At 45.1% G+C, this 26,009-nt stretch overlaps 1 protein-coding gene across 1 annotated transcript in view; it reads right to left on the reverse strand.

Moving 5' to 3' along the window:
* CSMD2 (CUB and Sushi multiple domains 2) overlaps positions 1–26,009 on the reverse strand; it is a 659,332-nt gene that overhangs the window by 40,932 nt on the left and 592,391 nt on the right. The window contains exons 50-55 of the mRNA XM_082615655.1: positions 15,185–15,370; positions 13,952–14,146; positions 13,165–13,338; positions 11,375–11,548; positions 5,044–5,217; positions 1,552–1,740 (exon numbers count right to left, since the gene is read on the reverse strand). Of these exons, the coding sequence (XP_082471781.1) occupies positions 1,552–1,740; positions 5,044–5,217; positions 11,375–11,548; positions 13,165–13,338; positions 13,952–14,146; positions 15,185–15,370 (1,092 nt within the window). The remainder of the gene's footprint in view (positions 1–1,551; positions 1,741–5,043; positions 5,218–11,374; positions 11,549–13,164; positions 13,339–13,951; positions 14,147–15,184; positions 15,371–26,009) is intronic.

Below are 26,009 nucleotides of genomic sequence, written 5' to 3' on the forward strand. Positions count from 1 at the left end.
ATTTCATTTATATGAAACGTCCAGAATAGGCAAATTCACAGATGGAAAGTATGGTTACTGGGGGGTAGAGTGGTGGTGGGCAATGGGAAGTGACTGCTAAAGGGTATCCTCCTGGGGTGATGAAAATGCTCTGGAATTAGATAGTGGTGATGGTTGCACAATTTTGTGAATATATTAAAATCACCGAATTACATACTCTAAAAGTGAATTTTCTGGTATGTGAATTATATTTCTCTACAAAAAAAAAGGAAGAAAAATGGAAGTGGATTAAATCCTCCTAAGGAAATGATTATAGATAATATTGATATAATGATATATTAATTATATCAATATCAATATTAACATCAGATAAAGTAAGCTTTGGGGCAAAAAATTAACATAGATAGGGTCATTTTATTATGATAAATCCTCATTTTACCAGAAGATACAGCAATTTGAAACCACCATGCACTCTGAATCTCAGCTGTCACCACTGTACTCAGGTGGCTGTCCATTTCCAACCCCAGATGATTTGTCAGTTGTAAATGGGGCTGGATGGCCAGGTTGGGGTCCTCAAGCAAGCGAAATATGGGCAGGTGAGTAGCTGTACCAGACTCCTATCATACCTAGAGGCACAAGGGCATAATGAGATGGAGTCATCCAGACTGGGGGGCCTACAAAATATGTATGACCGACCACAGATAAGAGGACTACTGAATGGCACCAGCTCAATGCCCATCAGTCCCTCGGGACTGCATCTTCACCTCTACTACTGGAAAGAGGGGGGAGAGAGTAACCCACAGGGTTCATCATTAGCAACAAGAGAAGAGATCAGGAGCCCAGGGAACTGATTTTCTCTTCAGGATGTGTGAGGCTAGCAAACAGATGTCAGGATTCTGAGTGCCTCCCCCATCCTTTTCTTCCCCACATGGTGTCCCCATGTTTTTTCCTAATTACAGTTAAAGCAGTTATTGTTTATTGAGTAGCTACTATATACCAGACATATTGTACTAGGCACTTTTAATGGATGTTCTCATTTAATCCTCTAATAACCCTATGGAAGAGGCATTAGCATCATTGTTACAGATGAAGAAATGGAGGATCTGAGAGGTTAATGGACTTCTTTCAAACCACACAGCATGTTTAGTGGCAGAGCCAGAATTCAAATCCAGGTCGGTCTGCCTCCAGGGTCGGTGGCATTTCTGCTTCAGTCTTTCAAGAGAAAGGGGTTCATGTGTTGTCTTTCTGGAAAAGCAAGGAGGGGGTAAAATGGGAGACAGTGTCCCGCTAGGCAGCCAGGACCCCTGAAGGAAGGGAACCCTGGAGGCTGAAGAGGTTGGTGGCAGCACTAGAGAGGCAAGAGGATAAGCCTGTAGCCAGGAACAAAGGAAGAGTGAGAATTGGTGTGGCAATCAACCCAACAGGGCCCAAGATGCTCTCTGACATCCGTGGAGCAGCCAGAGTGACTGTCATCGTGAACACACACACACACACAGAGAAGGGCTGTTTTTGATGTGGACCATCCTGTCAGAAGGCACGGGTGATCATTGTGAGTAGATAACATCAACTTACAGAGACACTGGGGGCGGGGACGGTCCCATGTGCCATCTCCCTGGCAGCTGAGCACCGGGGTGCCCAGGAGGTAGAAGCCGTGGTTGCACTGGTAAGACACAGTGGTGCCGTAGCTGAACCTGTGCGGGCCACTGGCATGGATTTGACGAACGCTGTTTTCTTGGTGCCCAGGATCTGTACAGTTGATGACTGCAATGGAATGGGATGATTAGATGTAGAGACCTGGACGTGAGGATTATCTTACGCTTTTATTTATTTATTTATTTTTTTGGCGGTACGCGGGCCTCTCACTGTTGTGGCCTCTCCCGTTGTGGAGCACAGGCTCTGGACGCGCAGGCTCAGCGGCCATGGCTCACGGGCCCAGCCGCTCCGCGGCATGTGGGATCTTCCCAGACCGGGGCACGAACCCGTGTCCCCTGCATCGGCAGGCGGACTCTCAACCACTGCGCCACCAGGGAAGCCCTCCTACGCTTTTAAATGAGAATTCAGAATTCCAAACAGGCACGTATTTCCAGTACAGCAAAATTTCCGGACCAAGACAGGCTACACAAAGGAGATCCTGCCTGGGAAGGTGAGCTTGTCCTGAGGCTGCTGTACTTCTCCCCTCACCTTGATCACCTGGTTAAGGGATTCATTCTTCCATGTCCAGCTAGACATCACCTCCCTGCAGAAGCCTTCCCACCTCCTCCCAGACTGGTTAACCTCTCCCTCCTCAGCGCTCCAGGTACAAGCCTGGATTGCTCATTGTGATTTGTTTGAATACACGAATCCCTTGAGGGCAGGGATGCCTCCTCTCTGTGAGCAGATCCCTGATACAATGTCTCCCTCAGCAAAGCTGTGGAAGGGGGGTGGGCTCTTCTGGAAACTGTTTTAACCACTTTTACGAGTATTTCAGGGGGAGATTAATCCCGGGGGATAAATTTGACTTTTAAATCCTGAAGTGTTTCCAAAGCAGCTTAACTCAAAATCGAGTGAGATTTGAGAGTAATAACCATATTATTCATAACCCATGATGTGTACTTAAAAAAATACATTAATTTAATTTATTTATTTTTGGCTGCATTGGGTCTTCGTTGCTGCGCGCAGGCTTTCTCTAGTTGCGGCGAGTGGGGGCTACTCTTCGTTGCGGTGCGCAGGCTTCTCGTTGCGGTGGCTTCTCTTGCTGCGGAGCACGGGCTCCAGGCACGCGGGCTTCAGTAGTTGTGGCTCGTGAGCTCTAGAGTGCAGGCTCGGTAGTTGTGGTGCACGGGTCCCGCTGCTCTGCGGCATGTGGGATCCTCCCGGATCAGGGCTCGAACCCGTGTCTCCTGCATTGGCAGGCAGACTCTTAACCACTGTGCCACCAGGGAAGCCCGATGATCTGTACTTTTGCTTTCAAAACACTTTCACATCCATTATTTTACCTGAACCTCATATGCATCATAAGGGGGGGCAGGGCCAGTACTTAAAATCTTTGATAAGGTTTTCAGGTGTGAGCAGTTTTAACTTCTGATGAGCCTCTCTGAGGCTCAGAGAGGTTGGAGTCATAAAACAGGTTAAGTAGCCTTTATTCATTCATGTTGTTTATCGTGATATACTGAGTGCCAAGCATTGTGCTGGGCAGTAAGGATATGACAGAATTTACAGTCTGGAGTAGGGTTTCTCTACCTTGGTATGAAGGATATTTTGGGCTGATAATTATTTATTGTGGGGGCAGTCCTGTGCATTGTAGGATGTTTAACAGCATCCCTGGCCTCTGTCCACTAGATGCCAATAGAAACCCTCCAGTTGTGACAACCAAAAATGTCCTTCGACATCTGTCCCCTATTGGGACAGGGGAGCAGGTAAAATCATCCCCAGTTGAGAACTACTGGTCTAGAGAGAAAGGGACAAATGAACAATTATCCTCTTTGATAAGTGCTCTGATAGGGACAGCAGAGAATGTTCTGGAAGCACAAAGCAGAGCATCTAGCCCAGTGCAGGGGGTGGAGCAGGAAAGACTTCCCAGAAGGAGCAACATTTAAGCTGGCTCTTGATGACTGGGTAGAAATCACCCAGACAAAGAGAGGGTGGGAGGGGACAGAGAAGAATGCATTGGAGGAAACTGTGTCTGGTGCCCTGGGGGGTTTATGGGCACAGGGCACTGTGTGAGGACTCCGGAAGAGGGTCAGTGTGGCTGGGACCCAATGGAGAGCTGAGGCTGGGGGTGGATGAAGTGGAGAAGAGTGGGCTGGACAGGAGGCTGGGCCAGGTCTGTGGGCCCCGTAAACCAGCAGAGGAGACTATTATTATCTTAAGGGCAGTGGGAAGTCTTGGGAGGTGTTTTAAACATGGAGTGACTTGATCAGATTTGCATTTTAGGCAGGTCACTCTGTCACAGTAGAGAATAGGCTGGTGGGGAGAAGGACCAGAGGCCATGATTTCTAAGGATTTTACCCCAGCCGTCTGTTTCTAAGATCGGCTCTTGAGTACAGCACCCCAGGAAGGGGCTGGGACGGGGGAGCTGAAGTTACAGGCAGGACCTTGTGTTGGGGAGACAGGAGAAGGGGGCATGGGATAACAACACCCCAAAGCATCAGTTCTCAGCTTCTTCCTGCCTGGATAGGTGATGGAAGGAAGGTCAATTCAAGGTCACGACAATTTCCCGTGTTCTCTAGAACCTTGTCTCACTCAAAATGGCACCTTGAAATGTTGAGAGGAATGTTATTTTAAGGTTAGCTGTGAATGTATCTTTAATGATTTTAAAACATCATTTGAAAAATTTGGTTCTTTAATATCAGTTACAAATGACTTGTGACACACTGCTCAGCCAATCGCCATGCACCCCCAAACACTGTGAGGAGGAGCCGTCATCCAAGGGAGTCTCAGCCCTCACACCTTACAGCTGTGAAGACTTGATCAACCTCTAGACCAGCGCTGGCCTCGCTCACTGTTCACTCTGTCTGACTCTCCATTCAAACGTCAGCTAGCCTGCCAGCCCACTCTTGGGTGGAGGCAGACAGCTCCATTGCCCTTCATTGCTGTGAGCAGCCTTTAAAAGCTTTAGAAGCTATTTCCTAAATAGACCGAATGGGGCTGGAATATTCTCTACTCAGAGTCTGCCTCTTGAGTCCGTGGTTTCTTTTCTTCCCTCCCTCTTCATCCCAACCCCTAGACTGTTTGCTTTTTATTTTTCATTTGAACCCTTGTGGTTTTTTTTCTTTCATCAAGAATGGGGCTCTATATGATAATGGTGAATTATTGGGTCTACGAAATGTAAACAGAAGATGGTTTTCCATTTCTATTTTGAAAGATGAACGTCCTTTGCTTTCTTTATATAACCAGTGAAGAAATTTGACGTGGCTGTATCTAGAGGTTGAGAAAGCCCCCATTTATGGTTCTTTTCTGTCCCAAGTCCTCCCCATTTGGTCAAAGTAGCACCAAAATGGAATCCACTGGCTTCCGCTTGTGGGTCACAGACCACAGATGGCAGAGGTACTGGGGGTGGGGGAGGGGAGAAAAAGGGTGACTCACTTCGGCAGGTGGGCAGCACGTCGCTCCACTGCCCGCTGGCCAGGCACTGGGACCGAACAGCCCCCTCAGCCACATACCCAGGGTTGCAAACAAACTTCACCACATCGTTGAGGTTGAACTGGTTGCCCTGGGTGAGGCCGTTCATTGGGTTGCCTGGGTGTCCACAGGTAATTGCTGTAATCAGAACAGAGGAGAGGTAAGCCCTCCTGTTATTCCATATCCCCCAAAGTCCATCCTCTCCTCACCTGGCGTTAATCATACCCATCAGTGAAGTTCAGCCTTAGGTCTAACTTTAGTCTCTTTTGCTGGAAAATTCTGCTTCCCTGAAATCAGCATGTGGACATTCCCTTTTCTTTGAAGGCATGTCCACCGCTTGGACAACACGAGAGAAGTCATTCTTGGACTTCCACAGGGTGTTAGGTTCACAGTGCCATTCTCTGTCCCTCCCGCCTTGTTTCCTCTCCCTTATCCCCTGGCTCCCCAACTCCACTCTTCTTCGCCAGATACATTGGTGACTACCTCTCATGTGATGAAGACCCAGCCTAGTTCCTGGGCCAATGTGGACGGAGCCAGAGTCAATACTAACCACACCTGCGTGGATGGACCGGTCACTCTGACAGACCAGTGGGAACCAGAGCACTCAGTGGGGGCACAACCCTTCCCCCACTCCTTCCACGTGAAGGGAGTTCAATTCATGTAATTCCTGGCCTTGCTCTGTGCTCTTTTCCTTACTCTGCCCCGGGTAACGGGGAGCGGCCCATCTGTGCAATTTGGGAAGAATAAAGGCTCAGCCCTGCCTTCCTCCTCTTGGGACCCGGCGGCCTGTGGGCAGCGATGCTCCTCTGCCCGACTCCTCCAGAGACAGGCTCTCCCCAGCAATGGAGCGATGCCCGCCCCAGTGCAGTACTGCCTCTGACTGTGTGTGAATCCACCCCGTTCTGGGGTTTATTTAGCAGATTCTACTTGGCTCTGACATTAAGCTATGGGTTCCAACTTAATCTTTATCAGGAATAAAAGTGATATTTTGGCTTCCACCCATGACTCTGTTTCATTTTGTAATTTGTTCAACCCTGGGCAGGGAAGGAAGAGTGCCCTGGTGCTTGTAGGGCTCAGGCATTCCCCCCTTCCTCCCAGTAGTGGAGTTCACTCCACCCTGTGGCACTGGCCTCTTCGAGTTTTCTTGAACAAGCAAGTTCCTGCCCCAGAGACTTTGTACTTGCTTTCCTCTTGGCTGGAACATCCCTTGGCTCCTGCACTCATAGCCTCAGGTGCCCCCTCCAATGTCACTAGCAGAGAGGCCTTCCCTTACGACCAGATAAACAACCTCCCCAGTACTGCCCAGCCCCCTTGTCCTGCCCTGCTTTTCTCCACTCTGCATGTACTTCTTCATGTGTTCATTGCCTGTCTCCCTCTACCTGAATGGAAGCTCCCTGGGACAGGGACTCTGTTTCGCTCCTTGCTCTATCTTTCGTGTATGTACCAGTGCCTGACATACAGGAAGAGCTTGATAAATATTTGCTGCGTGAACGAACAAATGAGTGAGCCATGAATGGATGGATGCCTGGCTTCTGCTCTGATCCCTCGTCCCTAGTTCTGTTCAGTACCTGCCTGGTACCTAGTCTCTTTGGGTTGAACTCCCACTTGATGGATTTGAGGCCTCTCCCATGGTTCTGGATTTTTAGCTGTGAGGGGTTGAGGAGCCATGAGGAATGCTTTCTTATCCCAATACTTGGATTTATGAGGACCCCACCCCAGACCCAAATGGTATGGACGGAGGTCGGGGAACAAGGCCAAGTAGGACCCACGTTTGGCTGTGGCCACATCTGCTGTCTTTCTGGGCCCGTTCTCTTATGTAAATCCCAACAGTAGCATCCCTGACTCTAGCAGAGAGAGCTGGGCAGAGGCGTGCTGTTATAATGGACTACAGGGGTTCAAGACTGCCCGGTGTGGTGGGGCGAGAATGGACTAGGAGGCCAGCAGACCAGGGTTTATAGTTCAGCTCTGTCCTTTCCTTCCTTTGGACAACTCACTCTACACCTCAGCTCCTATATCTCTAAAGTAAGGATTTCAATATGCATTAACAGGGTTGCTTTAAAAACAGATTCATACATTTGCTCTTCATTAAATGTTTACCGAGCACTAAGTGTGAGACACTCTGCTACATACTGATGATATGCAAGGAGCTCAGGGGGCTCACTTCTCAGCCTAGTAGGAGAGTAGGCAGGGATGCAGGTTCTCACAACACCATGGCTGGTGCCGAGACAGGCGGGTGCCCAGGGGGGGCACCTACCCTCTGCTAGGGAGGGAGTGGTTAAGGAGGGTCCACAGAGGGCATGGCATGCCCTCTGAGCTGGGTCTCAAGGCTGAGCAGGACTTTGCCAGGTTAGTGAAGTGGTGGGAGAATGGAGGTAAGCTTCATAGGGTCTGTGAATCCTCTGAAATTATATGCAAAATATTGGGTGTTTGCGATCAGCTTGGGAGAGGATCCATTTTCTCACCAGACTCACAAAGGGTCATGAGCCCAAAGGCTAAAATAACCACTTGTATAGAGTGAGAGAAGAGGGCTGAGGAGTATAACCTTTGGGAGGAGCACCAGCTTTTGAGCTGCAGATTGACCGAAATGCCCGCAAAGGACACGGAGGGATGGTCAGCAAAGCAGTAAATCAAGCTCACAGGAGGTGGGAGTGTCACAGACCCATGGAGAGAGTTCAAGACTCATCAGATGGCCCAGAGGGCTCTGTTTCTCTGGAGAGCCCTGATGAATACAGGCGCAAAGGGAGAAGTAGAACACACCACTGGGAAGGAAAAGAGGAGTTCTGTTGGACTGGGGCTCTTAACTGGACCTCGAGCACATGCACTACTGGACTCAGATTTCCTGAGGGCCGAGACTACGACACATTCAATTCATCTTTACCCACAACACCTAACACAGCACCTGGCACAGAGTAGGTACTAAGGAAAGGTTTCTTGAATTCGGTCTTACAGGCTGAGGGAAATTAATAGAAATGGAAGGTCCACAGTTCAGAGGAGAGAAGTGAAAACAGTCTAAGCTTACTAGGAAGGCAGAAGGGGAGGAGGTCCAGAGACCCATGGAGGGATTAGCCTTGGGCCTCCTTCCAGATGGGAGGGAAGGGACAAGGATGAAGGCAGACAAGGACAGACGGGTGAGCCAGGGAAGCAGGAAGTGGAAGGGGTTATTATCTGATGGCTTCTATTGTCTCTGCACAGTAGAAAGTGAGATTATATGATTAGCTAATAATTATCGGGGTCTATATGCATTATTTCATTTAATCCTCACAACCCCGTGAGGTAGGCACCATCGTTATCTTCATAGGAAAAGAGAGTTTCAGAGGAGTCTGGGGACTTGTTCAAGGGGCACAGTTTCTAAGTGGCTCGTTTGAGCTCTCAACCTAGCTTCTCTGCTTTCAGGACATCTTCACTATTTGCTATTTGCTGACAAATAGAATATGGGTGTTCAGAAAGGAGGTGAAATTGTGAACTAGCTGTGAAATTGTGCGGAATGGACAAGGGAGCTGACTGAGGAAATGTAGATGGGCAGCTGGAAAGTTCTGAGAGTCTGGTTGATATCATACATTTTGAGTCCATAGGTGATGGCAGCTAACACAGTACATGCCACAGAGCAATCACTTTTAAATACTTGTTCTATTACTCTTGCCGACCTACTCCAGATACTTCCTAAAACTCTGTGCTCCAGGAGAGAAAGGAGCTTGGTACAAGAGATCCTGGATTCTGTGATGTGACAGAGCGGTGGCATCACCACCACCACCACACTATCATCACAACAGCAACAGGAGCATCTGACCATTTCACATGTATTGATTAATCCTCACAATAGTCTCTGAGGTACCTGCCTTTCATAGATGAGGAAAGAGACCTAGTGAGATAAGCTAGCTTGCCTAAAGCCACATGCTACGTAGTGGTAGATCTGGAACTTGAACCCAGGTAACTTGAACTTGAACCTAGGTCCAGGGTCCAAGTGTCCAAATGCTTTACTATACTGCCTTTCAGTAAGGACCAGGTGCAAAATTAAGTATCTTAGGTTCGGCAGACATCCTCCATTTTTTCAGACTCCAACATTCCCTATTATTTGTAACCCAAATCTTTTCACACATATTCTGTGTCAATTTCTTAAAGGCATTTGAATTTGCATTTCCTGGATTAAACCAAACATGTTTTGTTTAGACACATCTAGAAGGCTGACTGAATATAGATAGGTCTTCCTTTCTGTAAACCTAACACTTAAGAAACTATTAAGACTAATTTTCACGCATTGCTTGTTGAGAAAGGCTCATTATTTCATTGTTCCATCTCATATATGAAAAACCAAATGAAAAAGAATTAAAAACAAAAACCTGCCTTACAAAAATTAAGAACAAAACCTGCACTTTATATAAAGGCCCACTTTATGGAACTTTAGAAAGTAAAAAATTTTCCAAATTACTTCTAGGCAACTGAGAATAAACAGTGGCCATCTAAATCCCAAAAATGCAGACTAACAAAAAGAAGAAATAAAACTGTAGAAAGCCCAGGCCTGCAGCATAACTAGAAGACAGACAATGCTGTAAACTTTAAGTTACGTGTAAGTAGAAAAATAAACACTAAACCCAGGCAGAATTATTTCTCATGCTTCTGTCACAAGCCTTTGTAGAGAGCAAGGCTGTATGGAGAGGACAGGAGAGGAGAGGAGCAGGGGAATGTTGATCTAAAGTCACTGCTAGAAAGAGAAAGTCTATCTTAAATGTGAACATATTGAAAAAGGATCCGGGTATGTCAATGCACTGATTACAGGAAAGGGACATACAAGTTAACAACCTTTCCTAAATATCAAATGAAAAAAAAAAAAAGCAAAGCAAAAAAAGCAAAGAGAACACATCATACAGAGAAAGAAATAAATATGTGTATTATATTTTACACATAATAATTAAACATGACAATTAAAACCAAACATATAAGTTATAACAATATATGTGAATGAATTTGACTAACCTATTAAGAGAAAAAGATTTTCAAACTGGCTCAGAAGGCAAGGCCCAACTCTATGATGTATATAACAGACACATCTAGTTTAAGTGATTCAGAAAGTCTAAAATGAAGGGTGGTTAAAGGTATACCAGGCAAATGGGCAAAGGATGAGAGTAGGGGCCATAAACCTAATAGTATTAGACACAGTACCATTCAAACTAGAAAATACTAAAAGTGATAATGAAGCCCTTTTTTTTTTCTTTTTTGTGGTATGCAGGCCCCTCACTGTTGTGGCCTCTTCCGTCGTGGAGCACAGGCTCTGGACGTGCAGGCTCAGCGGCCATGGCTCATGGGCCCAGCCGCTCCACGGCATGTGGGATCCTCCCGGACCGGGGCACGAACCCATGTCCCCTGCATCAGCAGGTGGACTCTCAACCACTGTGCCACCAGGGAAGCCCGATAATGAAGATATTTTTAAAGGCTAAAACCACAATTTGCAATGTAGATATAATAGTTATGAATATCTATGTACCAAATAAAGCAATTATTGTTACATAACAGAAACTATAGGAAATGTAAGAAAAAATAGAAGAACACTAATAAAAGAAAACTTTGAAACACAAATTTCAGAACAAAACAGGTCAGGTGGACAAAAAAATAAGTAAGCATACAGAAGACCTAAACAACAAAATCAATAAGGCATGTCTTATGGTTATATATAGAACTTAACACACTAATACGCTTTCTTCTCAAATGCACATGGAACATTCATAACAACTGATCAAATATTAGGCCACAAAGGAAGCCTCAGTAAATTCCATGAAGTAGAAATATTATATACAGTGCAATAAATTAGAAATGAATATCAATGTAAAAATCAAAAAGGTCCTTCCATCTGGAAATAAAAACCACACACTCTTTTATTAAAAAGAACTTTTAGGTGAAAGGGGGAATTAATATCAAAATTACAGAATTTCTGAGAAATAATAAAACCCTGATTTTTATAATCTGTGGGATATAATTAGAGCAGTGATCAGAAGAAATTTTATAGCCTTAAACACTTACATCCATAATAATCAATAAAAACGAAAGACTGAAAATAAATGAACTAAATTCCTAATTCAAAAGCAAGAAAATGAACAAAGAAGTTAATCACAAGGAAGAAAATAATAAAGGTGAAAGCAATAATTAATGATGCAGAAAACTGAAAAAAACAGATGTAATTATTGTCTCTGAAAAACATTAACAAAACATACAAAAACCTCTAGCTAACCTAATCAAGACAACACAAGAGAAAGTCCATGTTGCACCTGAGCCCGTGACTAGGGAGAGTGGGTACCATACTTACGCACACAGAAAGGGGTCTTGCCTGACCAGTGATGATCCTGCTGGCAGATGCGCACAGACATGCCGATCAGGCGGAAGCCGGCGTTGCACTGGTACACCACGCTGCCCCGGTAGTTGTAGTTCTCCCCATTGATTTGCCCGTTGACGATGGGCTCAGGGGTCCCGCAGTGTCCAGCTTTGGTGGGATGTGGGAAAAGAGGTGGGAAAATAAGGTGGGACTTGGTCAAATGAGGGGAGGGGGAGACATGGACGGTGGGGAAAAGGACCACCCATCGTTTTTCCCACCTCCCCCTGACTGCAGCATCCAGGACTGACTTCAGGAATCCTAGACGTGATAGAAGTGGTGTTGAAGACTTGGCAACCCCAAATCCCAAGGTTGCATTCCAAATGGCTACCCATCTCTGAGCTTTAGTTTCTGTGTCTGTACATGGGTGAGAAATGATCACTGTTACTGCCCTGCCTCTGGGATCGTCCCCCTCTTTTTCTCATCAGCCAGCATTTCCAGAGCATCGACTGCATGGAGGGCACCGTGGTCTCATTAAGGCAGTCAAAGCCTAGTTGTGAATGAGCTTATTTACAAAACAGAAACAGACTTACAGACTGACAGAATGAACTTATGGTTACCAGCAGGGGGGGGAGGGAGGGGAGGGGGAAACGGGGTGTTGGGGGGGGATAGTTAGGGAGTTTGGGATTGATGTGTACACACTGCTATATTCTAAATGGATAACCAACAAGGACCTACTGTATAGCACAGGGAACTCTGCTCAATATTATGTAACAACCTAAATGGGAAAATAATTTGAAAAAGAATAAAAAAATGTCTGGTCGTGTTGAAAATAACTACGTAAGACCAGGTGGCTCAGCTAAATTCATCCTTCTTTCTTGAGTGGCAAGGAACACAGATAATATAAACCTAGGTGAGTTATTTTTTTAAAATGGGGTTTAGGTAGAGTGTATTTCTAGTGTTTCCACTAGCATTTTTTGGCTCTGTGTGGAAATAACTCATGACTGTGTCTCTGACAGAGGCCTGAGACAGGGGGAGGGCAGCACTGTACACTCTGGAACAGACCGTCCAATCTATGTTGTTGGGTCTGTGTAGCTGGGACCCTCCTTTGGAGTTGAGGGGCCCAAGAAAGGTGTGAGAGAAGAGAGAACTTTAGTATCTAATGTTTAGGCAGGGACTGGATTAACCATGGGGGAAATGATAACTCTGCCCTCTGTAAGCCAGGTTGGTTTTTATGCTTTTGTCATACATGGACATATTTTTGTCATAAAACAAGCTAATGACAAAAATATTTATTTATTATATAATATAGTATATATAATATTGTATTTTTGTATACATATTTATGTAAAATTTGCTAATACATATTGGGTTGGTCAAAAAGTTCGTCTGGGATTTCCCCTAAGATCTTACGGAAAAACCAATAATATAAATGGAATTTTAGGTGTGCTGCAGGAATGTGTCTCTGTAAAGTGTCCCTGGAGGCGGAGATGGGGGCTTCACCCATCATACAAGGGCCAATAAGAAGGGGGTGTCTTTTTGATCAGAATGAGAGCCCCTCGAAGGTTTGTCTCCTCAGACTTGAAGTTCTTCGCATTCTTTTGGGTGCTCCAAGGGAAGCTAGTTCAGGATTTTGCTTATGGTAGATGCCAATAGCTGTTTGGATTAAGCATTTTATGACAGTAGGTAAAACAGTACTGTTCAAAGATTGGAATGCAGCTTTGGAAAGATCTAACCTGTCCTGAGGAGGGGAAAAGGGACAGGAGAGGTCCAGGGAGGTCACTTACCGAGGCAGCGGACTTCGGAGCCACTCCAGAGCCCGTTGGCCATGCACTCTCGCACCCTGGAGCCCACCAGCGTGTACCCGGAGTTGCAGGAGAAGATGGCCGTTGCCCCGTAGACGGACAGGGTTCCGATGCGGTGCCCATTGGGTGGGATGGGGAGCTCTCCACAGGAGATGACTACAAAGACCACAAAATGCTCAGGAAGCCAGCCCCGAGAGACGGGACACATGCTGCTTCTGATTAGCAAGAATAATGACAAAAATAAGATCTGTTTAACCTACTCTAATGGGACTCACGACCAGAATACAGGTCACCACCGTGACTGCTGTGCTGTTACACTGGGCCCGTGATTCTTTTTTTTTTTTTTTTTTTTTTGCGGTACGCGGGCCTCTCACTGCTGTGGCCTCTCCTGTTGCGGAGCACAGGCTCCGGACGTGCAGGCTCAGCGGCCATGGGTCATGGGCCCAGCCACTCAGCGGCATGTGGGACCCTCCCGGACCGGGGCGCGAGCTCGTGTCCCCTGCATCAGCAGGCGGACTCTAAACCACTGCGCCACCAGGGAAGCCCAGAGGCAGCTTTTTAATAAGATGACAAGATGCTGAGAAGTGCTTCCTTAAAGGAATAGGTCTCTCCCCAGCTCCTGGTTCTAGGTGAGTGATCAGAGGAGGTTCACTGCAGTCCCTGGCTACACTCCTCTTCTCCACCCACCCCCCCAATTCAGCCCAGGTATGAGACGGCTCAGGGTGTAGGCATTGTGAAAAACTTGCCCACCCTGCCCTCCTGGGCTTACTTTGGCAGGTGGGCGTAGAGTTGCCAAGGCTCCACTTGCCATTGGCCTGACAGCGGATGACCCTCTGGCCAGTGTAGTAGTAGCCAGGGTCACAGATGAGCATCAGCTGGGCCTGGAACTGGTACTGCGTCTCAAAGATGAGCCTCCATCGGCCGTGTTCCACACTGACGCTGCTGATGTCGGGACAGGTCACAGCTGGGGAGGTAAAAAGCAGAGAGGAGGATTAATAAATTAATTATGGAAGACACTGACAACCCAGAGCTGGGGACTGGGAGACCGTAACGCAGTAATGATGAATCCAAGAGCCGTTAGTCCCCAGGCAGGTGTGGTCAATGAGTGAAGTGAGCTGGGTGGGGAATTAGCAACCTGGGGTGGGCAGATCTGCCAAATTAAAAAAAAAAGGGAAGGCTTCCCTGGTGGCGCAGTGGTTGAGAGTCCGCCTGCCGATGCAGGGGACGCGGGTTTGTGTCCCGGTCCGGGATAGGTCCCACATGCTGCGGAGCGGCTGGGCCCGTGAGCCATGGCCGCTGAGCCTGCGCATCCGGAGCCTGTGCTCCACAACGGGAGAGGCCACAACAGTGAGAGGCCCGCATACCGCAAAGAAAAAAAAAAAGAAGAAAGGGAGGTGGCACTCAGTCAGTGTTGACTGTGGATGTGAGACTGCAAATTCCAATTGGTCAGATCTGCCTTTTTCAAGAGAAGCTAGAAATACGAATTTTTATCTAAAATTTTCTGATTTTAAAATGTTGGGAAGAAATTCAAAAAATTTTAATAAAGCACTGCATAGGCCAAAGAACCAAAACAAAACAAAAACAAAAACACAAAACCTTGTATCTTCAGACTAGATATAGCCCATTAGGCTGCCAGTGTGTGACTTTGGCCTTAAAACTGAAGTATATCTCTGTTATTTTAGAGTTTTGTGATCAAAGGACATTCATGCCAACTTTCTGACAGTTTTTCCATCTAAAAGGAAGTGGACCAGTCATTCCTACATTCTGTGATGGTTTATGGAAACATCTCAGGGAGCAATGGTCTATCAATGCTTTGAAGCAGTTTCAAATGGGAACCCAAGTTGGTAGATGGCAGTACCCACTTGTCTCAGCTCTCTGAGTCCCCAGCTTCCATGGGCATGTCTTTTCCCATTACTGGATGTTTAGCTCGCTCCTTGCAGGAATCTTTTCAGCTGCTTACCCAGCCCTTTGACACCCCCGCCTCCCCTACCCAAGGACTCACGGACACACTGTGCGGGGACATTGCGGTTGCTCCATAGGCCTGTCTCCAGACATTCTGCTGTGGCCTCGGCACCCGCCTGGAGGTGGTAGCCTTCGCTGCAGCTGTACACAGCCTTGGTCCCCACCGTGTACTCTTTGCCAAACACCATTCCGTTCTTGGGGGCCTCAGGAAGCCCACAGGAAAGAGCTAGTGGAGGAAAAGAATGTCATGAGCATGTCTGCTTCAAGGATGGTGTTCTGAGAACATATTTTTATCTTTTCCTTTCCCTTGAGGCCCTAATAAAATGACAGTAAAGACTAACAAGAGGGAAAAGCCTCATAACAAAAAAGAAAATGGGAAGATCAGTAGAGGAGATGAAAATAATAAAGCTTTGGAAGATGAAATGCAGATAGAAGTGTGTTGATGGATTAAATGGAGTTGAGAAGCTGCAGCACAAAATATACAGGAGGGAGCTATGGGGTGAGACCAGTTCTCCATCCCTTCCCACAAACACAGTGTAGAGACATTCAGGCAGCCATTCTCCAAACTAAACAGCTTTACCCACTGAAGGAAAAAAAAGAAAAAAATAAACAAAAGGAAAGAACTCCCTTGAGAGAATTAGGGATGCTATGGTAGAAGTAGGCATCCTTGAATAAAGCTCTTTTAATCCTTAAATATAAAGACTTTCAGCCTAAAGCCTGCCCCTCTGTCTGCTTATCTCTGCCACATACTCAACTCAACTTCTTATTCATGGGAGAGACCTAGTGGGCAATGATAGTTGCATATAATAACAGCAAAGGTAACCCACATCTGTTACCTGGAAAAATCAACCTAGCCTTTACTTTAAAATATGAACAATTAAAGATCACTATACAAATGAAGAAAACCAGCAGCATGAAAGTGATAAACAAAGATAAGATTAAAAATAGAAAGAAAAGTCTCCTTCAGGAAACAGAACTAACTCAGGTAACAGAAGACACATAACTTTAAACTTCTGATCTTGAGAAAGTCAATGTGACGTATAATAAAATGAGAAGAGAGGGCTTTGAAAAGAGAACAACAAAAAGTGAACAAGGAAGGGCTCTGTTAAGTTAAAAATAGGATCACCAAAATAAGCATTAAATAGAAGGGGTGGAAATTGTAGACAAAGATATGGCTGCCTGCCATTTCAGCAAACAAAGGATATTGCAGTCATCTCAGCCCTACAGCCACCCCCAACTGGTGAGTGCTAAGGGAGCTCAGGATGGAGACAGATAGGCTGCCCCCTCAGCCACAGCAGCGGCCCACGACAGTGCACCCTGAGGGGATTCAGGAATGGAAGAACAGGATGCTGGCCCTAGATAGCTAAGGTGCATTTCAAAGGAATGATTTCAATGAGCCCTGACTCTGGCATCTTGTACAGAGAAAAGCGCTAAACTCATTAACCTGAGAGGTCTGGTTTTCTTTAATTAACAGTAATCTTTTGATGTCCTGACCACCTAGTTTCTGTTGCAAAAACTCCTATACATCCTGGCTCTTCCCTTGCCACTTCAGAGCAGTCCCTCAGGGCTATCTGAGAGGCTGTCTTCTGGGCTTAAGTCTGTTGAATAAAAACATAATTCTCAACTTTTAGGCTGTGAAATAAAATTCATATTTTATGCAAGACAAGAAAAACTTAAACAAAAAATTTTCTCTGCCTTTTGGCCTCCTCTCCCTGCCTAGAGTGCATCGTGTATCTGCCTTATGTCTCGACCAAACCTCCCCCATTGTCAGACATACCTGCTCAACCATAAAAAGCAACATTCTCCTACCATCAACAAGGCAACCCCTTAAAAGATAACATTCCTCTTGATCTTGTAAGGGGCCACGATGACATTTAGGTCTGGACTGTCAATAATACGTCATTTAACGTAGAGCCCCCTGCTTCAAAAAACTTATATAACTCTGACTTATATAACTCTTATATAACTCTGACGTCTAACGGGTGGAACAGTTCTCAGAGCTTTCTGAGATGCTGTTTCTGGGTTATTATCCTCAAATTTGGCTCGAATAAAATTTTCCACTTCTTTCATAGATTGACTATTGATTAATTTTTGTTGACAAGGTTGTGCATTTTTTTTCAGTCGACAGTTTTGGTGACTGACGAAGGGGCCTAGAGCAGACTTCTCTCCTTCACCTGAACTCTACGAGGATCTGGAATCTGGACCAGCAGAGGCCTCTGGTGCCCATCCGCCTCCTCGGAGAATCCAGACAAATTCCGGTGAATCTCTCCTGGTTCTTGGAGCTCCTGATTATTGGTTGAAGATCCTGAGTTTTATTAGGTGGTGTCTAACAGGTACCTGGCTCCGCATTTGCAAGAAACTAGGAGAACCCAGTTGAAAGACACTGGGATTTGCTCAGTCGAAAGATGCTAAGCAGTCTGGGCTGAGTGGTCAGGGAGGAGGCTGACCTGACATTTTCTCTCAAATCAGCTGCCTATACGAGAACGTGTTGGGATAAAAGTGAAAATATTACATGAGAGCTTTTAGCTCCGAAGAAGGGACATCTCCTGGCCGAGAAGGGCTTTCTCAGGCAACTGAGAAACTTGCGGGAGTGGTGGAGGCAAGTCCTCACACTGTGCAGTGGTCCCAAGGGGGTGCAACAGGGAAGAGCCAATTTTGACTCCATGCTGGATCTGTTTCTTTGACTTTAGCCTCTGCTTTTCGTTGCTTTCGTTCTTATAATCATACGTCATGGCCTCTCTCAGGGAACCCTGCCCACCTATGAACGGCTGCAAGAAAGAAGAAATGAACACTTCCCCTCCCCAAGGCTGGCCATTTCAGGAGATGTTTTGCAAGACTGATGGCCCTTCTTACTTTATTTCCTCCCCGCCTCTCCCTCTCTATTCTGCCTTTTTACTTTACTTCCCTCTCTGATTCTATAAAAGAAATTGGCATCCCGACTCTGATAAGATGGTTTTTGGGGGACCCTAGTCCGCCATCTTCTTGGTCTGCTGAATAAAATCGTATTCCTTGCCTCAGCACCTCGTCTCCCGACTTATTGGCCAGTTGTGCGGTGAGCAGAGTGAGCTTGGACTCGGTAACAAATTTGGCTGAGCCAGCTGGGAGCCTTGCTGCTCGTGGCTAGCAGATCCCCGTTGGGGAATATCGGGGAGAGGCCCTAGCAGCTGCCAGGATCATATGTCCTGAGGATCTTCCCTTCAAAGTTCCCTGAAGCAGCACCAGCTACCCCAGCACTTGGCAGTGGAAGCAAGGAACCGACAAACGTCTACGAGTCGACGGACTCGATTTTGGAGGGTAAGTTGCTCTGGTGTGCACACAGGGAACATATTCCCCCCTCTGTTTGGGCTTTTCCTTTTTGGGACAAGCCAATTTGGTTGGGGTACCCTGTTGGAGAGGGGAATTGTTGTTGGACTCTACCTGATTTGGGGAACTGGTCCGTTGTGAACTAGTTCATTGGTTTTGTAGGGTAAGTCTACCTGATTTGGGAACTAGTTCGTTGGTATTGGTCTTGGTTTTGTTTTGGTTTTGTGTGCATCGATGCTAGAATTTGTTTGTGCCTTTTGTGTTGGAATTTGTCTGCGTCTTTTGGTGTTATCAAACTTATAAAAATGGGAAATACTCCATCTATCCCGAGAGAGAGCCCTTTGAGGCGTATATTAGATAAATGGGCAAAACATAGCCGTGAACCTATGACTAAGAAAGACATAGTATACTCTTGTAATAGGGTATGGACCCAATATATGTTAGGATCGGAAGAACGGTGGCCCCTGAATGGCTCACTCAATTATACGATCTCGCAGTTAGAAGTGTTTTGCAAAAGAGCAGGGAAAAGAGATGGGATTCCATATGTAGAAGCATTTATGTTATTGCATCAGGAGGAAAAGGAGTCAGAGGGCTGCCACCTTACGGGGCAGCGATCTGAAATAAAACCTAAGAAGGAACCTATTCTACAGGGGGAAGAGGGAGAAAATGAGACTGGGGACATGTTATTTCAAAACTTAACCCCACCCCAGCCTATCCAGCTCCCCCAGTGGCTGAGCAGGCTGCACCAGCAGGTGTTCCACCTGCACCCCCCCACCCCCATGCTGCCAACATATTCACCGCCTCCTGGTTCCCCTACCCATGGGGATCAAATAGCAGTTTCTATAGTAACCCCTGGAGCACAGGAACCTGGTTTAGTATCACCATCTAAGACCCGATAGAGCACCCAATTTGGACCGGGAGCCACTTCTGCAGCAGGGCAATTTCCCTTGCGCCGATATCCTGTAAGAGGCCAGGGGACTCCCTTAGACTTGAGGCGTCCAATTCTAATTCCCCCTCAGGAGCCCCGGGTAACTTTGACAGTGGGGAACAAGTTGATTGACTTTCTAATAGATATGGGTGCCACATATTCTGTGGTAAACACCAAGGTGGCACAGAAAACTTCTCAGCCTATCCCGGTCAAGGGAGTTTCTGAAGAAGTACAAAACCGTTCGTTCTTACAACCTCAGAATGCCAACTAGGGGGCCTCACCCTACAGGGCCATGGATCCCGAACATATGTGGATCCCTCTTCCCCCAAGGTACAGGACCTTTTGGCTATGCATTTCATGGCCCAGTCTGCCCCAGACATCAGGAGCAAAATTCAGAAAGCAACTGCTGGTCCTCAGACTCCAATGAGCGATTTGTTCCAATTGGCTTATTCGGTTTTCAATAATAGGGATACGGCTGAAAAGGCTGAACGTACCCAGAGAAATATGAAAAAGGCCCGAAAGATTGTAATGGCTTTGTCTGCTCAGAGACCAACAAAGGGGAAACAAAGTCAGCCTAGGAGAAACTTGCCTGTATCTTTGAGATGCAAATGTCCTATCTGGTCTTCTCAGGAACCCTACACTCTGCCATCTTTTTAAAATGCAAATTTTGAAAAAGAGGGTAAAGTAATTTAGAACCTGTTTTCCATAAATATTAGTAAAAAGGGTTTAGCCATCTAGACAAGTGAGCTTGATTTGTTCCATCTGCCAGAAACCCAATTTTAATCCAACCTCTTTTGTAAATTGATGGGCTTTACATTGCTGTACCCGACTCAGGGCTGAAATTTTGAAATGAGAGCTATGATGTCTCTCTGTTTGTTTGTGTGTTTGTATGTGTCTTTGTCTTTGGATAACATTGCTGAGGTTAATCTGTAAATGATCTCTATTTAATTAGCTTAAAGAAAAGTAAGTGCTTACAAATCAAACAATTCTAAATGAAGAGAAATTAAGATAAATGAGTTTTCAGGTTCACGTGAACTGGGAAATATTTAGTATTAAATTAATGCCTGGTATTAATATTTGTTTGTTGATCTAATTAATATAGACATGTCTTTAGAGCCATCAACATTAAGTATAATACTTTCACTGCACCTAGGTTTAATAGAAGTTAAATAAAATCTCGTTATACCTGTTGCAAATTTGTCAGCAAGAGAAATAACTTGATACGATGAAACTTTAAAGTAAATGGAGACGAGATAAGAGCTTTTAGGTAAACTCTATAAGAATAATTATGTTCTAAAAATCATCTAAAATAGTTTCTCCGGATTTTGGTAACTATTACTTATCTCTTGGTTTTCACTAGAAATTGAGGTTTTTAAGAGTCGGGGATTCTAATTTAAATATATAATTAAAGCTATTGAAAATAATAAAACATTTCAGTATGGTAGAATGTGTGCTTTCAGTTAAGAAGGTATGAGGAATGGAATTACATTTGACTGAGAAAGTTTTATACAAGGTCAGGATTAACTAAATTTAGATGGAAGTTAACTAAGTAAATGGATTGCTAAGTAAGCTAATACAAGACAAATTTGATCTCTCTTTCTCTGTTAGAAGTGCTCCTTTTTGATAACAGACTGTATGAGTCTCTGTGCCCTTAGGTGATCCGTATTTGTTTTCTTTTAATTGTTTTGTGACTTTGGTTAAATGAATAAGTATTGTTTCACAGTGACCTATGATCCTGTTGTGTTTTAAAACATTTTTGATATTTTTAACAAACTTCCCAAATATCAAAATCTGACTAAAGCCTTTTAGCCTCCAGCTGACTTTGGGATACTTTGAAACAGCATCTCTGAGACATCTTAGAGAGGAATGTCAAACTAAGTTTAGTTGGTAGGTTAAATTACTTCAAAAACATTGTCAAGTGATTGGAGATGAACCTTAGGTTATAGAATATTTAATATAGATATTCCAAAATTTATATGGAATCCCTAACAGCTGATATGATGTCCTGATATGTTATCAATCATAATTCTAGTTATTCTAAAATGTTATATGTCACAGAAATATCCGTTTCCTGCTATTTGCATTGTACTCAAATCTTGAACCATGCTATTTTAAGTTTTGTCCTGATGCTTTAACAAAATGAAGATTTTTCAAGAAGACTCATAAAAAGGAACTTTTTGACAAACATAAGTTTCTGATAGCCTTCATATAATATCACTGGATTGGGTGACAAATGACAAAACTAATGGAAAACCTGATAACTTCAACCGGATCAACAGGAATTAATCAATGAACTAGTAAATATGGGACTGAATGAACTGGTAAATATGATTTATAACTTTATGACTTTGGGAAATATACTGGCTTTAATCTTTGTTTTTCAGAAAAAAACGTTTTCTCTTATGCTATGACCTACAACAAGTTGATGAAGTACGCCTTTGTAAACAAAGATGAAACATTTATCTTTTTCTCTCTACCTGGTTGATCCTGCCAGTAGCATACGCTTATCTCGAAGATTAAGCCATGCATGTCTAAGTATACATGGCCAGTACAGTGAAACTGTGGATGGCTCATTGAATCAGTTATGGTTCCTTTGGTCACTCGTTATTGGAACTGGAATTACAACTAGTTATACTAATCGTTTAAATTTGTTCTTTGTTTCCAAATTGTTTGTGCTTTGTGTGTCCCTGCTGCACTGTGTCTTTGTCAATGTTACTAGCTGCATTACTTATATCCTGTCTATTTCATAAGATTGTTGTCTCTTACAGCGCCTAGTGTGTAACCAGGCCCCCAGCAAAACTTCTCACATTTATAACATAAAATAGTTGTAATAGTGTGATTCTACGTATGGGAAGAAGCAACAAGGGAAAATGTCTCCTGGTCATAATTAGACAGAGGATCCAGAGAATCTTTAATTATCAATAGGGCCTAATCCAAAAATTAGCACCTGGAGTGGCATCTCAACAATTTTTGCCTGACCTGGGATGAGCCTCCCAGCGCCGTGGGACAAAATCTGATCAAGACATGACTCCCAAATATTGGTCAAATTCCTGACCAAGAGGAAAGGATCAGTCACCAGAGACTGTAGCCCTCCAATGTCAGCCGGTGAACCCTGAGGAAACTCAGGAAGGAGAATACCTGCCATCTAGCAGGCATCAGATTGCAGCCATTTCCTATGGTGAGCCATGAAGAAACTCAGAATGTGAAAATACAGGATACAGACCCCAGATAGCTGTGGTACATATCAAAGGAATGATTTCAGCGAGCCCAGACACTTGCATCTTCTCATACATCGAAAAACGCTAAATTTTTAAACTAGAGATGTGGCCTCCCAGGCTTGAGGACCTCAAAATTCCCGATAACTCTCAACTTTCTAGGTTGTGAATATTTTTTAAGTCTACAGGTGTAAAGCAGACACTTCCAAAGAGGAACAAAAGAAGACAAATCTCATCATTTGGAACACGGGCACCCATGGTGGACACTCCCAGAAAGATCCATCTGACAGAGCAGTTAGAATGGTTGTCACCCCTTTTTCCACAAGATTGTGGAATGCACATTCACAGTGGGGAACTGTAACAGGGAAGAGCCAACTTTGACTCCTTGTTGGATCTGTTTCTTTGACTTCAGACTTTGCTCTTTGTTGCTTTTGTTATTATAATCGTACATCATGGCCTGCCTCAGGGAAACCTGCCCACCTGTAAATGGCTGCAAGAAAGAAGAAATTAACAACACATCCCCTCCCCGAGGCTGGCCATTCCAGGAGATGTTTTGCAAGACTGATGGCCCTTTTTACTTTACTTCCCTCTCTGATGCTATAAAAGGAACTGGCATCCAGACCCCATAAGATGGTTTTTTGGAGACCCTGGTCCAACGTCTTCTCGGGCTGCCAAACTTCCGAATAAAGTCCTGTTGTTGCCTCAGCACCTCGTCTCCTGATTTATTGGTCTGTCGTGTGGTGAGCAGAGCGAGCTTGGACTTGCTAACAGGGAAACCAACTCATTTTAATTAAACAACTTTCTCTGCACGAATAAGAACCGGCCATTCTGTGATCTGAGCGCCCACAGTGCTTGGGAGGGAGAACCCGAGACATGAAGAGGAGCTGAAATAACTCTAGGGGAGAAACCTAGAGGCATGAAGCTCATAAGCAGCACATTGGCCCACCACACAATTTCACTAGTAACTTTTATCCTCAACAAATTCAGCTTTAAAGTGGGAAATAGAGTCTCTCAAACAGAAAAACGAGGGGCATCAGAAAGCCAAACTCCAGCTAACACCCCAGCCAGATTCATGTCTTATACTTGCAAGTACCTAATTAATTGGGAAAATTATATTAAAGGAGATCTCAACCTAAAATGGCCAATATGGGGCTCTTTTATTGCGTACGCAGTTAAGTTAAAAAAAAGCCGGCTTGATAAAACATCTCTTCAGAATTCTGACCTTAAAAAAACAAAAGCTTGGGGCTTCCCTGGTGGTGCAGTGGTTGAGAGTCCGCCTGCCGATGCAGGGGACACGGGTTCGTGCCCTGGTCTGGGAAGATCCCACATGCCGCGGAGCGGCTGGGCCCGTGAGCCATGGCCGCTGAGCCTGCGTGTCCAGGCCTGTGCTCCGCAACGGGAGAGGCCACAACAGTGAGAGGCCCGCGTACCGCAAAAAAAACAAAACAAAAAACAAACAAAAACCAAAAACAAACAAACAAACAAACAAAAGCTCTTCTAGGGGGAACTTGTATTTCTCTTCCTGTGTCTTTGAGGTGTAAATCTTCTACCTCATCTTCTTAGGTGTTTTGTGTGTGTGTGTGTGTGTGTGTGTGTGTGTGTGTGTGTGTGTGTTTTCAAAAATTGGTCTCTGCCATCTGGAAGGTGCACATATGATACACATCTGGCAATCAAGTAGACTGGGATTCTGCGCCATCTTCTGTCTCACTGGGCCGACTCTCAGCGGCTTTTGCCGTCTTAACCTTTGTTGCATCAGCCTGTACAGTGAAGACCTTTACTTTCTTAGACTGTTTTGGGAAGTAAACTTTCTAGATCTTGTGAAGGCTACATCCTTCACACTTTCTTATGGAGATTCCTCTTGCGTCTTATTGGTTTGAGTCCACTATTTACATATATCTCATTAATGGCCAGATTATGGATCCTTAAATTGGAGGAACTTCTAAATTGATCAGTTTTTAGAGAACTTTCATTATAAAGCGCTGTTTTATTCGTACCTTTGGGGGTGGGGGAAACAAATTAGAAGGTGGAAAAAGATACATAATGGTTAACCTAAGAACTCCTTTAATTTAAAACAGACAAACAAAAACTGGTCTGGGAAGCCTTATTTCTGGTCTCTGATTCCCCTCAATGGGTCTAACAGATGCTAATAAAAACATTAGAATAACTGAGAGGCTATCTTGCGGGCTTAATTCCGCCAAATAAAACATAATTCTCAACTTTTAGGCTGTGCATTTTTTTTCAGTCGACAAAATGAAAAGTAAATGAAATTTCCCAGAATATAGACCACAAAGACAGAGACTGAAAATGAGAGAGAAAAGGACTGGAAATACAGGGAGTCAGCCCAGGAGGTCCAGCAGGTCTGGGGTGCAGGAAAAGAGAACAGAGAAAGTGGAGGGGATGGAATGATCATAGATGGAAGTTTCCCAGAGCTGGAGAGAGACAGTGTTCAGATTGAAAGGTGCCAAAGGCAGCTCATCTCACTGCCCCTCCCTGGCCCTTCTCTCTTGGATAACTGAGAGGACAGACGGTAACCTCTTAGCCTGAGAGACTACCAGGCTGTCTAGGGATCTCCATCACACATCACAGTCCCCCAAACCCAGAGGGACACCTCCTGTGGGTAGGAGAGGAGCGGGGAGAATCACAAAGTACCTGAAAGCTTGTGGTGGAATGAGGTCTCTGAGGGAGAGAATGCGTAGTGAGAGAACGGGCAGGGGAAGGAGAGAGAAAGCATTAGGATGCATAGACTCTCCAATGTGCTGCGTTTGTTAGTGGAGAAGTCATGGTTTGGAAAGCAGCAGCAGGGAAAGGGAAGCATGCCAGGCCTTTCACCCTGAGTTCTGTGGGAAATAGGGGATGAGCACCCTCCCCTGAAAGGGCCACAGCATCTGTGTTCTCAGATGAGAGCCACAGTCTCCGTGGAGGAAGGAAGTGAAGAGAGCCTTCTGGGCGGTGACTGAGGGTGTACACTTGTTGGCCATGGAACCAGGATTCCAGAGAGCACGGAGGGAATGGCAGAGAGGGAGGGCATCGGAGAGGAACTTGGGCTGGGGCTGGGGCTGGGGAGAAGCAGCACAGAGCAGCGTGGGGATGAGTGGACAGAGCTTGGTTTTGGGAAGTGACAAAAGACAGAGGTGAGAGGCCTGGTTGCTTCCAACTAGAACTTTGGGGAAAAGACGTGTCTGTGTGGACACAGTTAGAAAAATGGAAACTGAAGCCAAAAGACGTTTGCCGTTTGCGGACAATCAGTTCTCTGTGAACTTTGCTTAAAGCATCAAAGAGAATATCAATGATGCACTGCTTCTGGTCTTTGAGAAAGCTCAGGCACAGGCCCGAGAAGGTTGTGAGGGTCAGAGATGACAGATGTCATTAAAAAAGTACGTCACTGTGCTGGGAACCAAAACACAAGAGCCTCAACCTTA

The sequence above is a fragment of the Mesoplodon mirus genome (genome assembly GCF_964341445.2).
Source record: "Mesoplodon mirus genome assembly, chromosome: 3".
NCBI lineage: Eukaryota > Metazoa > Chordata > Mammalia > Artiodactyla > Ziphiidae > Mesoplodon > Mesoplodon mirus.